At 38.4% G+C, this 12661-nt stretch overlaps 1 protein-coding gene and 1 pseudogene across 3 annotated transcripts; both read right to left on the bottom strand.

The window, feature by feature from the left end:
• Nucleotides 1-373: 373 nt before the first annotated feature.
• LOC126625469 (subtilisin-like protease 3) lies at nucleotides 374-7388 on the bottom strand (annotated as a pseudogene).
• A 746-nt stretch (nucleotides 7389-8134) lies between these two features.
• LOC126625312 (callose synthase 9-like) lies at nucleotides 8135-10928 on the bottom strand. Of its 3 annotated transcripts, none has more exons than XM_050294396.1 (5): nucleotides 10633-10928; nucleotides 9938-10035; nucleotides 9536-9653; nucleotides 8935-9069; nucleotides 8135-8592 (listed from the first exon to the last, which is right to left on the bottom strand). In XM_050294396.1, exons 2-5 carry the CDS (start codon nucleotides 9950-9952, stop codon nucleotides 8297-8299), a joined length of 564 nt encoding a protein of 187 aa, XP_050150353.1. In that variant the 5' UTR covers nucleotides 9953-10035; nucleotides 10633-10928; the 3' UTR covers nucleotides 8135-8296. The 3 variants fall into 3 exon arrangements, with proteins under 3 accessions (XP_050150353.1, XP_050150354.1, XP_050150355.1); XM_050294397.1 differs by lacking the exon at nucleotides 10633-10928 and adding an exon at nucleotides 10120-10598; XM_050294398.1 differs by lacking the exon at nucleotides 10633-10928 and having other exon boundaries at nucleotides 8135-8589; nucleotides 9938-10598.
• Nucleotides 10929-12661: the final 1733 nt, after the last annotated feature.

Below are 12661 nucleotides of genomic sequence, written 5' to 3'. Positions count from 1 at the left end.
GAGTTGTGCTATCAATTATCCAAGTGACCAGATCAGCTGCTCGGTTGGCTTTTTTGCACACGCTAGAGGTATGTATTATGTAAAACTTCGAAAACTTTACTTGAAGCACTTTGACTTGTTTTTATCATTATGCTAAGCAATCCCCAAATTTGTATATCGGTTAATGCTGTTAAATTATTAGTTCTATCCAGGAAAAAAAAACACCGAAGAACTCTTGTCCATCAGCTGATACAACTGCAAGCAATCTGTGATTCCATTTACTTCTTTTATGAATTTCAATTATTGCTCAAACAGTATGTAAGCAATGATACAAAGGGTTTGAATGACTAAAATGGCACCACTGGAGTAGCCCTTTTTTTGGGTTCAATTCCTTCTATCGTTCTCTGCATTCTTGTGATATATTTTCCTATGTGTCAAAGATCACAGAGATGGGGCTAGTAACATAGTGCTTATCAGAAATCCATTTCAGATACCCCCGATCAAACAGTACACCATCCTTCCCAGTCCCTTCTTGCGCAATAAACTCCACACTGAATGTAATCTCCTGGTTAACCTCTGTGAATGTTAGCACCTCAGGGTTCACACTCATGCCCATTTTATGTGGCACATTAAGATCCAGCTTGTAAGTTGAACTAGCCGGCCCAACATTCTTCACCGTCCTTGTATAGTCCTGAGACTTAGACTCATCAGATGACCCTATTATAATAGAAAATGAAGGATAGTTTAGTTGTGCTTCTGGGATGGTTCCCACTTCCGAGCAGTTCACTGTTTGTTGGGTGACAACCTGTATCTGTTCGTTTGTGTAATTCAAACCGCACATATAAGGAATGTAATCTGCTGGATTTATGTCATAGATGAGCCCTGGGTCAATTGCGTTTGAAGGGTTAACATGGCCTGCACCAGTGGCAAAGATGTCTGCTGGTTTAAGTGTTTCATCAACTATGGACTGTCTTCCAAGGTTATTTACTTTTGTCGTTGTCATGATTGCAGACTTAATGGCAGCCGGTGACCAGTCTGGGTGGGAACTCTTGAGCAAGGCTGCAATGCCACTTAAGTGAGGGCATGACATCGAAGTACCTGAAACCATGTTAAATGTTGCCTTAGGATTGGGAAGTGTGGCATTGTCCACAGAAACAGGCCATGCCGCTAGGATGCTAACACCAGGTCCAATGATGTCAAGCTTCAAAATTCCAGGGCTTGCAATGCTTGGTCCTTTTGATGAAAAGAAAGCGACTTGGGGAGCTAGAGGATCTTTAATGACAGTGCCTTTGAACGAGATTGTGGCTTGAGGTGTTGCGGTTGAGTTTATGTAGGCTTTGATCATCAACCCTGCAGCATAACTCACATGTGTCGCAGGAAGAACATGAGCGTCAGCTAAGACGGTGTAGCCACCAACCTCTAGGTTTGCCAAAATCATGGCAGCACCACCAGCTCTTTTCAGTTCTTCCCCTTTGGCAACTCTTCCTCTTCCTCCCTCGCACAACACTATTTTCCCTTCAACATTTCCAAGGGATCCTGGAGCACATAAAGATAATGACTGATCGCCGTTCACACCTGGATAAACAAGAGGCAACAATGTCGAATTAAAATCTTTAGGCTGGTTCAAAGATACGTCATCAAATTCTCCATGATTTCCAAGGAGCGCTGTTGCTCTTTTGCTTCTGTCAATGGTGCTTGCTCCAACTGTGAGTATCCATAGGGCCTCATTGGATAAAGACTCGTAGTCAGGACCAGAATTTCCTGCTGCACAGCTGACAAAAACTCCCTTTTAAATTGCTGTGAATGCACCGACTGCAATTGCATCGTCATAGAAGGGAAATGAAGCACCGCCAAGTGAGAGGGAGAGGATGTTAACGCCATCTTCGACAGCAGTATCCATAGCAGCTAAAATGTCTGCATCAGAACAACCCGCCTCACCACAGACCTTGTACATTGCCATATGAGCATAAGGTGCCATGCCAGTTGCTGTGCCATTGGCCATTCCAAACGCATTGGCACCTTTCACAAAATTTCCTGCAGCTGTGCTGGATGTGTGGGTGCCATGGCCTTCATCGTCAACTGGAGGGCCTCCAGTAGATTGTCCGCTTCGGAAGTTTCGTGCACCTACAAGCTTGTTATTGCACACCGGTCCATTGAAGTCGCACTTGCCTTTCCATTTAGCTGGAGGAGGTGGTACTCCTTCATCGCTAAACGAAGGATGATCAGGACCAATCCCAGTATCCAACACTGATAGGAGCATATTTATGCGACTTAGTTGGCTTGTTCTTGTGCATTTATGTCGTGTTTCCTTAGTTATTTTAATGTTTAAAGTCATTTTCGTGTGTTTTTAGATTTTATGGACAAAGTAGGCAAGAAGATGCATTTTGGAGCATTTTGGAGCAAAATGGGGCTTGGAATGGATAGCAAATGCATGGGCCAAAGTGGATGGACGAATTTGAGAACTAAAGAGGCCAAGAATATGAAGAATTATGGTCCAAAAGATGAAGAAAACAGCCCAAAAATCTGTCACCCCAACTTGCATTCCTTGCCATGCAAACCACATAGAATTCCCTTTGGATTCCCATGCCATGCTTGATCACTCTTGTCCCCTACATAATTTCTGATTTCATGCTTCAATTCATTTAATTATTACACTCAATTGCTTGATACCTCTTGTTCCCTTCACTCATTAGATTTTAGACAACATTTACATCCATTACATGCACCAATTGATGCTCCATCATTCACATTTGGAATCCAATGCCATGTGCAACACATGTTGTTGCACCTTTGACCCATTTGTTGACACATTTCACCTCCCTTTCCATCTCTATGCAATGTACATTGATCACTCTTGGAATCCAATGCTTGTTTTTGGTGTGAGTATATGCTTGAAACATTGAGGACAATGTTTGATTTAAGTGTGGGGGGGGTAACCATTGTTTTGCATGAAATTCGTAGAAATTTATCACCCATTACTTCTAGTGTTGTTCCTTGTTGTTTTAAGTATTTTTTAAGCTGTTTTGGAGTGTTTCAGTGTGTTTTGACATAAAAATCCGAAAATTCATAAAAATTTGAAAAATTGTTTTTGAAAATCCAAAAAAGAGTTGTTTTTGTGCGCTTATTTGTGTCTTAGGGTACCTTCCAACACAATGATGAGGATTCGGTTTGTAATTGCATGAATGTTAAAGAGAGTTATAAACATGGATGAAAGTTTGATTTACTCTTTATTTATGCGTGGTTGTGGTTATAACTTATGAAATCACATGTAATCATAAAAGAAAAAAAAAATTAGTTTTTGTAACATGCTTGAAGGAAAGAACTCAAACTAACGCTACAACCTTGTGAGACTTGAGCTTAAATGTTTATTTGGAGAGTTAAAATCTGTGCATTCTTGTTTTCTAAAGTCGTTGCATGATCTCATTATTCTTTGCTTGGTTATTACTTAGAAGGCGTTTCATCATTTAGTTCCAAATGCTAGAACTCATGCCTATTTCATTCAAAGCATGCTATTGATTTGCATAAAACATATTCAAGATGAAGTTGTGTAGTTACCACCACCAAAGCCAAACTGCCATGTATCCCATATCGTTATATGTTTAAGTTAACCCCATTGAGCCTTGATAGCCTACATTCTTTGTTAAACCACATTATCCTTACCTAGCCTAGTTTAGGACCATCCATACCCTTGTTCTTGAAGCATAGTAAAGCATGATTCAAATTGAATTTCTTTTGATTAATGTATGGCAGAAAACAAGTGTGGGGGAAGTGTGAGTTATTATGCTTGTTGAAAAGAAAAGAAAAGTTGAAAAAAATGCGAAAAAGAGTTTTAAAGTGCTGCTTGTTGAAGAAAGGGTCCAAAACATAAAATTCGGCCCTAAATATTGTTTGAATTTTCCCTTCGTGTCTAAAAGCTGATTTCTGCAATCTAAGTGAATTCTAAGTTTCAATTTCATTACTTTACTTGCTATTGCTTTAAGAACGATTGTTATCCTTATCCTTCATTTGTTAGCCATCACCCCAAGCCCCGTTACAACCCTTAACTTCATCTTGAGTGTCATGCGTTTCAATATGTGGAGTTTGAAATTGATATGAGCATATGGTGTCACTGGTTCTCGCATCTAAGTAGTAGCATTCCATTCATGAGATCATATCTAAACATGCTTATTAACTCCAGAAATTGCTTTCTTTGTGATACATATATGTGAGCGTTCGTTTTCATATCTACATCAATCTTCTCACATATAACTAGTATAGGGTGTGTAATTAGAAAATCTGAGTGAAAATTGAGTGAATATCTTGTAAGGAATTGAGTGATTTCTCTAAGGCATGTTACTACATCAAAAACATTATTTTAATCGATTATTTGTGAACAAGTAAGTGGTGACTATGATTAAGTACGTGCTTAAGTGTGAAAATGACTCAAATCTGTGGGGATAATAATTTTTAACATGTCATGTGCATTGGAAATCCCTGAGGCAAATGTTGGAAGGTTTAGGTTGTGTTTTATTTACTTTGTTTCGTTTTATCTCTTTGTTTTGCTCGAGGACTAGCAAAAGCTAAGTGTGGGGGAATTTGATAGGAGCATATTTATGCGACTTAGTTGGCTTGTTCTTGTGCATTTATGTCGTGTTTCCTTAGTTATTTTAATGTTTAAAGTCATTTTCGTGTGTTTTCAGATTTTATGGACAAAGTAGGCAAGAAGATGCATTTTGAAGCATTTTGGAGCAAAATGGGGCTTGGAATGGATAGCAAATGCATGGGCCAAAGTGGATGGACGAATTTGAGAACTAAAGAGGCCAAGAATATGAAGAATTATGGTCCAAAAGATGAAGAAAACAGCCCAAAAATCTGTCACCCCAACTTGCATTCCTTGCCATGCAAACCACATAGAATTCCCTTTGGATTCCCATGCCATGCTTGATCACTCTTGTCCCCTACATAATTTCTGATTTCATGCTTCAATTCATTTAATTATTACACTCAATTGCTTGATACCTCTTGTTCCCTTCACTCATTAGATTTTAGACAACATTTACATCCATTACATGCACCAATTGATGCTCCATCATTCACATTTGGAATCCAATGCCATGTGCAACACATGTTGTTGCACCTTTGACCCATTTGTTGACACATTTCACCTCCCTTTCCATCTCTATGCAATGTACACAATCATTCATGCTCCCTAGCTACAACACCACTCCATTTTACCCTTCACACTTTGCATCATTACTTCATTTTCACCCTTGGACCATTGCACACCACACACATAAATTGCCATGCATTTCATCCTTAACCTAACCTGATTTTCTAAGGTTTTTGGGGCCTATAAATACATGTTTACACCCCTTGGCCAAAGGACAATCCCCCATATTCATCATTTTATCACAAAAATTCGTCCATACACACCCTAGGAAGCAAAACACCCCAAAAACACCATTCTAGTGCCTAGAAAACATAACAGCCACTCCACCTTCTTCCACCCTCTTTGCCTAGTTCTCCACCACCCTCCAACCATCAAACACTCCTCCACACTCACCCTAAACCCTTCCATACCATTCCCCATCCATTCTACATCATAAAACTACCCAAAATCTGTCCATAACCCAATCTGCCGCAAGCATAGGGAAAGGAGGAATCTTGGATGCACTTGCTACCAAGTTGGAGCATTTTAGGTGTTTTCTTTCCTTTGATTTTAATGTCTAATGTTATGTATCTTTGCTTTGTGAGTATGAGGAACTAAACCCCTCTTAGTTAGGGGGTGATTCGAAACTATGTTCATACTTGCAATATGATTTGATTACATCCAGTTGTGATTCATAAGTTGTGAATTCAATTTACTTATCCGTTTTGATTACATCCAGTTGTGATTCATAAGTTGTGAATTCAATTTACTTATCCGTTCATATAAAAACTAATTTGTGTATGTTGGTTAAGAGTGCACGCTTAATTTTCATGCATGAATTTGACGCTAGAATATAAGGGAGTTTCACCTAATCGTTATAAACTTATATTCACAAGTAGTGAAGGTTGCTAGTCACAATCACGTTAAGTAAACTCTTGGCATAAGTTTCATGCAAATCATAGTAACGAGTGCCTCGTCAATGCTTATGTTTTTCATAGAACTTAATGATTCTTGCTTGTATCTCTATTATGCAATTCATGTAGGGAACTTGTAGGGAATGTTTTGGGTTGTCGTATGCAATCATCCAACCTAATAACTTGTGGAAAAAACTGAGGGTTAATTAGTGCAATTCACGGTTAATTTGGGGCGTTGAGTATTCATAGCTTATCGAAAAGCAACTGGAAATCGTTTTGTATGCAAGTGTGACATATGTGGAGAAGAACCTCCTAGCTAATCTTCCATCCATAAGTTTCATTCAAATTCACTTACAATCTGTTTTGTTTTGCAAAGTTGTTTTGTTTTCAAATTCATTAAAACCAAAATCCCCCTTTTACTTTATTGTTTCAAAGTGTTTAATTTCTGTTTTGGTTGTGTGTTAGAGTGTTTTGATTCACCCAAATTTGTCTAAGAATTTGTTTACTTTGTTCTTGTCTTAATTTAATTATTTTCGTCAAAAATCAACCCCATCTTATTTCTTTGAGTCATATTAATTAGATATTGTCTTAGATTATGTTTTTAAGTGTTTTAGTTCATTAGAAAACCAAAATTTGTCCAAGTTTGTGTGAGAGTCCCAAAATTGCCCAGATTGTGTTTTTAAGGTAGTTTTGAGTGTTTAGGGGCTGTTTTGAGTCTTTTGGTTTGTTTTAGTGTTTTAAAGTATAGTTTTGCATTCTTTGAGTCTAGTTAGTGTTTTAAACTTTGTTTTTACGTTTTCAAGTCAGTTTCCAAGTGATTTAGCAATCCCTCCTAATCCCCGGCCTAGAACGATCCCTACTTACATACTTTACTACAATTGATAAAAAGAGGGTTTAATTTGTGTGTTTAGTTATTTTACGCATCCCAATGATCACACCTGCACCGTAGTTTGCTCCTTTCCAGGCTCCCAATCCTTGCTGCAATCCCAAGAAGTTAGGACTGTGACTAGTGTGCTAGGGCAGAATCCTCTCTGGACGAGCAGACACAAACCCTTCTTTGTTCTCCATCGCTCTTACTTCCTCTGCAGTCAGTTTTGCTACAAATCCAGTGGCCACATTGCGGTATGTATGAACCATTCGTGGCTTCGTCACCTCGTTGGAGTCTGCAACTGTTTCGGGCAAAAATGTCTGGTACCAACTCTCCAAATCTTGATGAGATTTGAAAAAAACTTATCTTGGACTGGCTTTTTTACCCAAACAACGTAAGTTTGAGTATCAGCAGCTGCTGCTACCGATAAACAAAACAGGAAACTTAAGCCGAGCAGACATGCAATCTGCAGCAGCACTAAACACTTTCTGTTGTCCATGTTTCGATGAAGAACTACTCCGAAGTGCGAGTGTTTTGTGTTAGTCTACCGTACATGAGCAACTATATATTGTAGATAGCAATGGATCGAGCTGGAATGTGCCTGCATTTCTTGCACAGAAAATTGAAAAGAAGCCAAACGCTAGCTGCTGGGGAGCTGGAGTTTTGGAGTTAATACCAGACTTAGTAATGCTCGCTAATTTATTCGTTTATACCAAAGCAGTCGATAAGCCTTATGTTATACTAAAATCTTATAAAATGAATGTCAGGCCTAATATGGAGCCTATTGACTGGGACGGCCTAAAATATTACAGTCGAAATTTATTTTTAGTCATGCACCAGTCATACCATCGTCATTGCCCTGCAATCAAGTAAATAGACAAACAAAATATTTTCAATGGATAATGTTAGGATGACCAAATTTAGTAGACCATATGCAAACCACTTCTCTAATAAAGTTAGTGTCTACTATAACGTGTGTGTCATACTTCAGTTAAAGAAGCACTAGTACAAAAAACAGTTTGCGCAATCCAAGTCCTTTGTCGCGCAAAGTTAAAAAACGTCGCGCAAACATTAGCCCATCGAAACCTTTGTCGCGCACCAACCGTCGCGCCAAGGCAGTGACAGGTGACAGTAGGGTTTGCGCGTCTCATGTTACTTCTTCATCGCGCAAACCCTGCTTTTTTTTTCACAAAATATTTTTTATCTAATTTTTTATAAATATTGTAATTAAATTATAAACAATAATTAATAAACCAAGAAAACGTATTTAATTATAAAATATATAAAAATGTACATACAAGATGTCCGAACATAAAAGAAAAAACTAAAAGTAGTTGTCTAGGTTTGATGCATCAGGCTACTGGGTATCGGCTGGGAAGTGGCTGCGAGGTCGAAGGTGAAGCAAGATCAGGTGTTGGCATTGGGATTTGAAGGCCGAACATCTGTAAGGCCTGTAAGATCATACTCATCGTCTTGGGCCGATAATTGGGCTGCAATCTCGGCTTTCCGGGCTGCTGCCTGGGCCGCAATGCTAATATCTGCAGCCTCAGGTTTTTGGCCTTCTTTCTGTTTTCCATATATTTGACATGTTACAACATATGTAAACTTTAAGTCAGCATGAGCACGTGCTTCAGGAGATAATTCAAACCCTCGAGTATCAGTTGCGTCATTACAGGAAATTGCACCCTCTACATCTGATCCTTCTAACAGATAAAGAAATGGATCAAACAGCAGGACAAAATACAAAAAATGAAACAGAAGTCTGAAGCATAAGAGCTTTCCTATATATAATACATCATTCCACGAACGGCAGATCACAGAACTTAGATATTTAGCGGCAAACCCATGAATATATCAAATAGGAAGGAAGTATAATAAATATATAAAATAAACAATGAAAGAAAAAAAATGAATTGAAATGGAACTCACACAATAAAAATGTATCTGCGAGAGGGAGGGAGGGAGAAGGCGCGGGGGGGGGGGGGGGGGGTGAGGGGAGAGAGAGAGAGAAGAAACCATGGACATCGATTATGAAAAATATTTACCTGTTCTGGCTAATGTTTGACCTCGGTAAGAGGCCCAAAAACGAAGCTCAAGATTATCAGTGGGATTGTCAAAGAGTTCAAAGTGAAGAGCATTTTTGTCATGGCCAATTCGGGCAAGAAAGTTCTTCCACTCATCTGCCAAGAAAAATTATATGTCAATATATCTGGCAAGGCCACAAGACAACATCTACTAACAAAACCATAAACTTTACCCATAGTTCAAATCAAATACACTTCTAAATGAAACAAACAAGGATGTATAAAGGAGATGGAAACAGAAAAAGAACAAGAACAGGGGTGAGGAGGGGGGATATCAACCCCCGAGATGGAGCACGAGGCTCAGTAATATGGCTTGAAACAGGGAAAGGAAGAAACACAATAACCTAAGAGTCTAAGACAAAGCTGGCCAGGATGACTCTTTCAGTAATTCAACCTCTTGTAAATCTAAAAATAAACTCTAAAATATCACCTGAGCAGACTGACAAGAAGAAACTATTAATCCCAACTTAGGATACTTAATTGTGCACATAACCACATCAACTACATCATAAAGCACAAAGAAACAAGAATAAGATCCTAATTAAAGGAATAAAAAAACTACCTGGATAAATTTTTTGAAGGTAAAAGAATATTAGTATTCCCCCTTGTTGCACAACATCATAAAGATCTTGAACAGCCTTAACTGCACCTTTCTCCTGTTGGGGTGTTCCCCCTTGTTTCTGTGCATTATATAAACGAAGCGGTATACTTGAATAAAAAGAAATCGATATACCAGAATAAAGCATAAACAAATAACTATATGACGATATCAAATTTTATGTAACTAGAAGAAAAGAAAACTCAGAAAGATAATTTAAATTGCAGAGAGCTGCCTTCCCAAATGTTACACAACTATCACTCGCCCAAACATAGAGGACAAAACCCTGTTCAAGATTCCCATCAAAGGTATTTCATACTTTCAGACCAAAAGAAAAACAATTTCTTCCTTCATACGAAAATATACCTTAATGACAGACATCAATCCAGTCTTGAACTGTAATACTCCCCTTCCTTCACTATTGGGATCCAGATTCTGAGCCAGAGATTAAGCATGCTCGCATACTGCAGGGGGACAATCAGCACTTTCAAAATTGTGAGTTGCAAACATAGAATTTAATTATTTTGTAATATATACAAGTTTTTCACCACCAAATTACAGCAACAACTGAGTTTAGATGATTCCCCATGTTCAAATATTTTTTAAGCTAAACGAACCAGAACAGAACTACCATCAGCCAATCTGGTCTGACAAAATGAGGGCCCTATTTAGAGGTTTAAGGTTTTTTTTTCATGTAGATCTTGTTTCCTTTTGTGTAAGAAATTCCAAGTGAGCTGTTTGAGCATCTTTCTAAAAGCAGTTATGCACTTCAGGAATGGCCACCTAGTGTAATTCACCACGACTGAGGAAAATGTACAAGGTGGGTTGCTTCGCTTCTCATCAACTCAAACGATTATACTTTCGACCCAAAGAAACCAAGTACTCAATCCCCCCCCACCCAGCGACCAAATTATCCTCGCTGATTCTTATGTCACATTCAGGAAAACAAACTTAATTTCCACAACCCAAGCAAGCTACAAAACTATAATTAAAAATTCGAAGTCAAAAGTACAAAAAAGAATTTCATCAATATCCCTATTGTTTGCAAGTGAGGAAAGAACCTTTCCAGCAATTCCAGTAGCATGCCGGCCATACGCATCAGCCCCCATCCTCTCCCTGCTCAATACGGCACGGACTAGATGCTCCCATCGCTGCTCAACTCGAGAGACATTTTCTGCAAAACAGCGAGTAAAATCTCGAGAAAATTCCAATACGGCACGGACTAGATGCCCCCATCCTTTGTGATGCTGCCTGCTGGCTGGGTGCAGTCGGGAGGGTGGAAAGAAGATGAGGAGGAAGCTGGCTGGGTGCAGTCGGAAGGAAGGCTACGCAGGACGGAGTGAGAGATGGCGAGATGGAAGAGTAAATTGTAGTTATGTGTCTTCGTTTAATTCAATTGGAGCAATGATTCTTTAACTAAAACTTCATTATTATTGGTCATTCAACTAAAAATCTATTACCATTAGTCCCTCAACTTTAATTCAACTAGAGAAATGGTCCCTTAACTGTAATCAAATTGTAGTAATGATCATTCCAACATAACTCGTTTTGACAAAAATTTAACGTAGTTGATGAAAATGACCATAATTACACACTTTGAAGAGTTGAGGAATCCTAATTATATAAATGGTTATTCCAACATAACTTATTTTGACAAAATTTTGACCAAATAGATGAAAATGACTATAGCTATACATTTTGATAAGTTAAGGGATCAATGGTAATAGATTTTTAGTTGAGGGATCATTGCTCCAATTTGATTAAAGTTGAGGGACCATTGCTGACACACCCCGACCAAGATCAAGGCATGCTGGCCTTCATGTGAGGGTGATGTAGTCATGTGCACAATGCGGAAGCAATGAAGATAAGAATTATATGAATAATTAAAAACCGAACTACTAGAGTGCACTATTAAACAGGAAGTGTTAAGAGTAATATACAAAAGTAAACACTCGTAATCAGAGCATAAAAAGTCTAGGTGCAGTCTAGTAGGACAAGTATTAGTTATACAGTACGATAAGATGTCCTACAATTATTTAGATGTGTCAGAACCGCCGAAGTCCTCGCACTCAGCAACTGCAAACTTACCTAAAACCTAGAAGGGCGCAAAACAGAAAACGTGAGTGGGTAAAACATGTATAATTTTTCCCAGAATCAAGATATATGCATATACATAAATCTATATGAAAATTATATCAATTCAAATCATACTTCACGTAATCATATTCATATGTATGTCATGCCAAAATATAACAGAGTAAGCAATTCAGGTAAGAATATTTTCATATAAATGTAACATGTTAGCCGGAATCCCTATAGTCATCTATACGACTGAATTCATAGCTCAAAATCAATCTAGCCGGAGTCACTATAATGACCTATACGGCAACATACTGCACAAGAGTCGGAACCAAAGGAAAAGGTCTATACGACAATAATGGGTGTAATATAATCATGCTCAATTCTATTCACACATAATAGCTGGGCGATAATTCGCTAGTCACCTACGAGTTGGAACTATAAATAAGGTCTGTATGACAAGGTTGTGCACCTAAATTGGATCCAATATGAGCATATGGTGCGGGAGGTGACATAATAAACAGGCCTGTGCCATATCTCTGGCTAAATCACAATCACCCTGGGTGCAGTTTTATGAGCTCAACATTATTCAATCACATATCACATCATTGACAATTCACATAACCAAACATAACTCACTTGGGCTTACCAGAGCGTCCACAACACCACATTTATATATATAACGCATAGCATACCAATTCATATATGAATTATAAACTTATATGCATGACATTTATGACATACTATCATTTAAACGCATACTTCTGGGAAAATATCAAGTATATAAATATATACTGAAAACCAAAAGCCCACTCACTGGTAAGTCGAAGGGTCGTAGCCCCCGAGTCGCCCTTGGATACTCTCGTCCTCGGGATAAGTCTCTCCTATATGCGAATTAACTATAAGAACGTTATTTTAGAGCGTATTGACAAACTAGCTAATAACTTCTCATACAATGCTCAATTTTGGTATATGAATATACCATAGTGACCTACACAACCTCGGGATCAT

Source organism: Malus sylvestris, chromosome 6 (assembly GCF_916048215.2).
Source record: "Malus sylvestris chromosome 6, drMalSylv7.2, whole genome shotgun sequence".
In the NCBI taxonomy this organism is placed as follows: Eukaryota; Viridiplantae; Streptophyta; class Magnoliopsida; order Rosales; family Rosaceae; genus Malus; species Malus sylvestris.
The sequence above is the reverse complement of the archived record's forward strand: the minus strand, read 5'-3'. Positions and strand labels throughout refer to the sequence as shown.

Coding starts and splice junctions, on each gene's coding strand:
- LOC126625312 (XM_050294396.1), bottom strand. Junction 9,070..9,535: donor CCTTCAAAAAATTTATCCAG/GTAGTTTTTTTA, acceptor TTTTCTTGGCAG/ATGAGTGGAAGAACTTTCTT. Junction 8,593..8,934: donor TCAAACATTAGCCAGAACAG/GTAAATATTTTT, acceptor TTTATCTGTTAG/AAGGATCAGATGTAGAGGGT.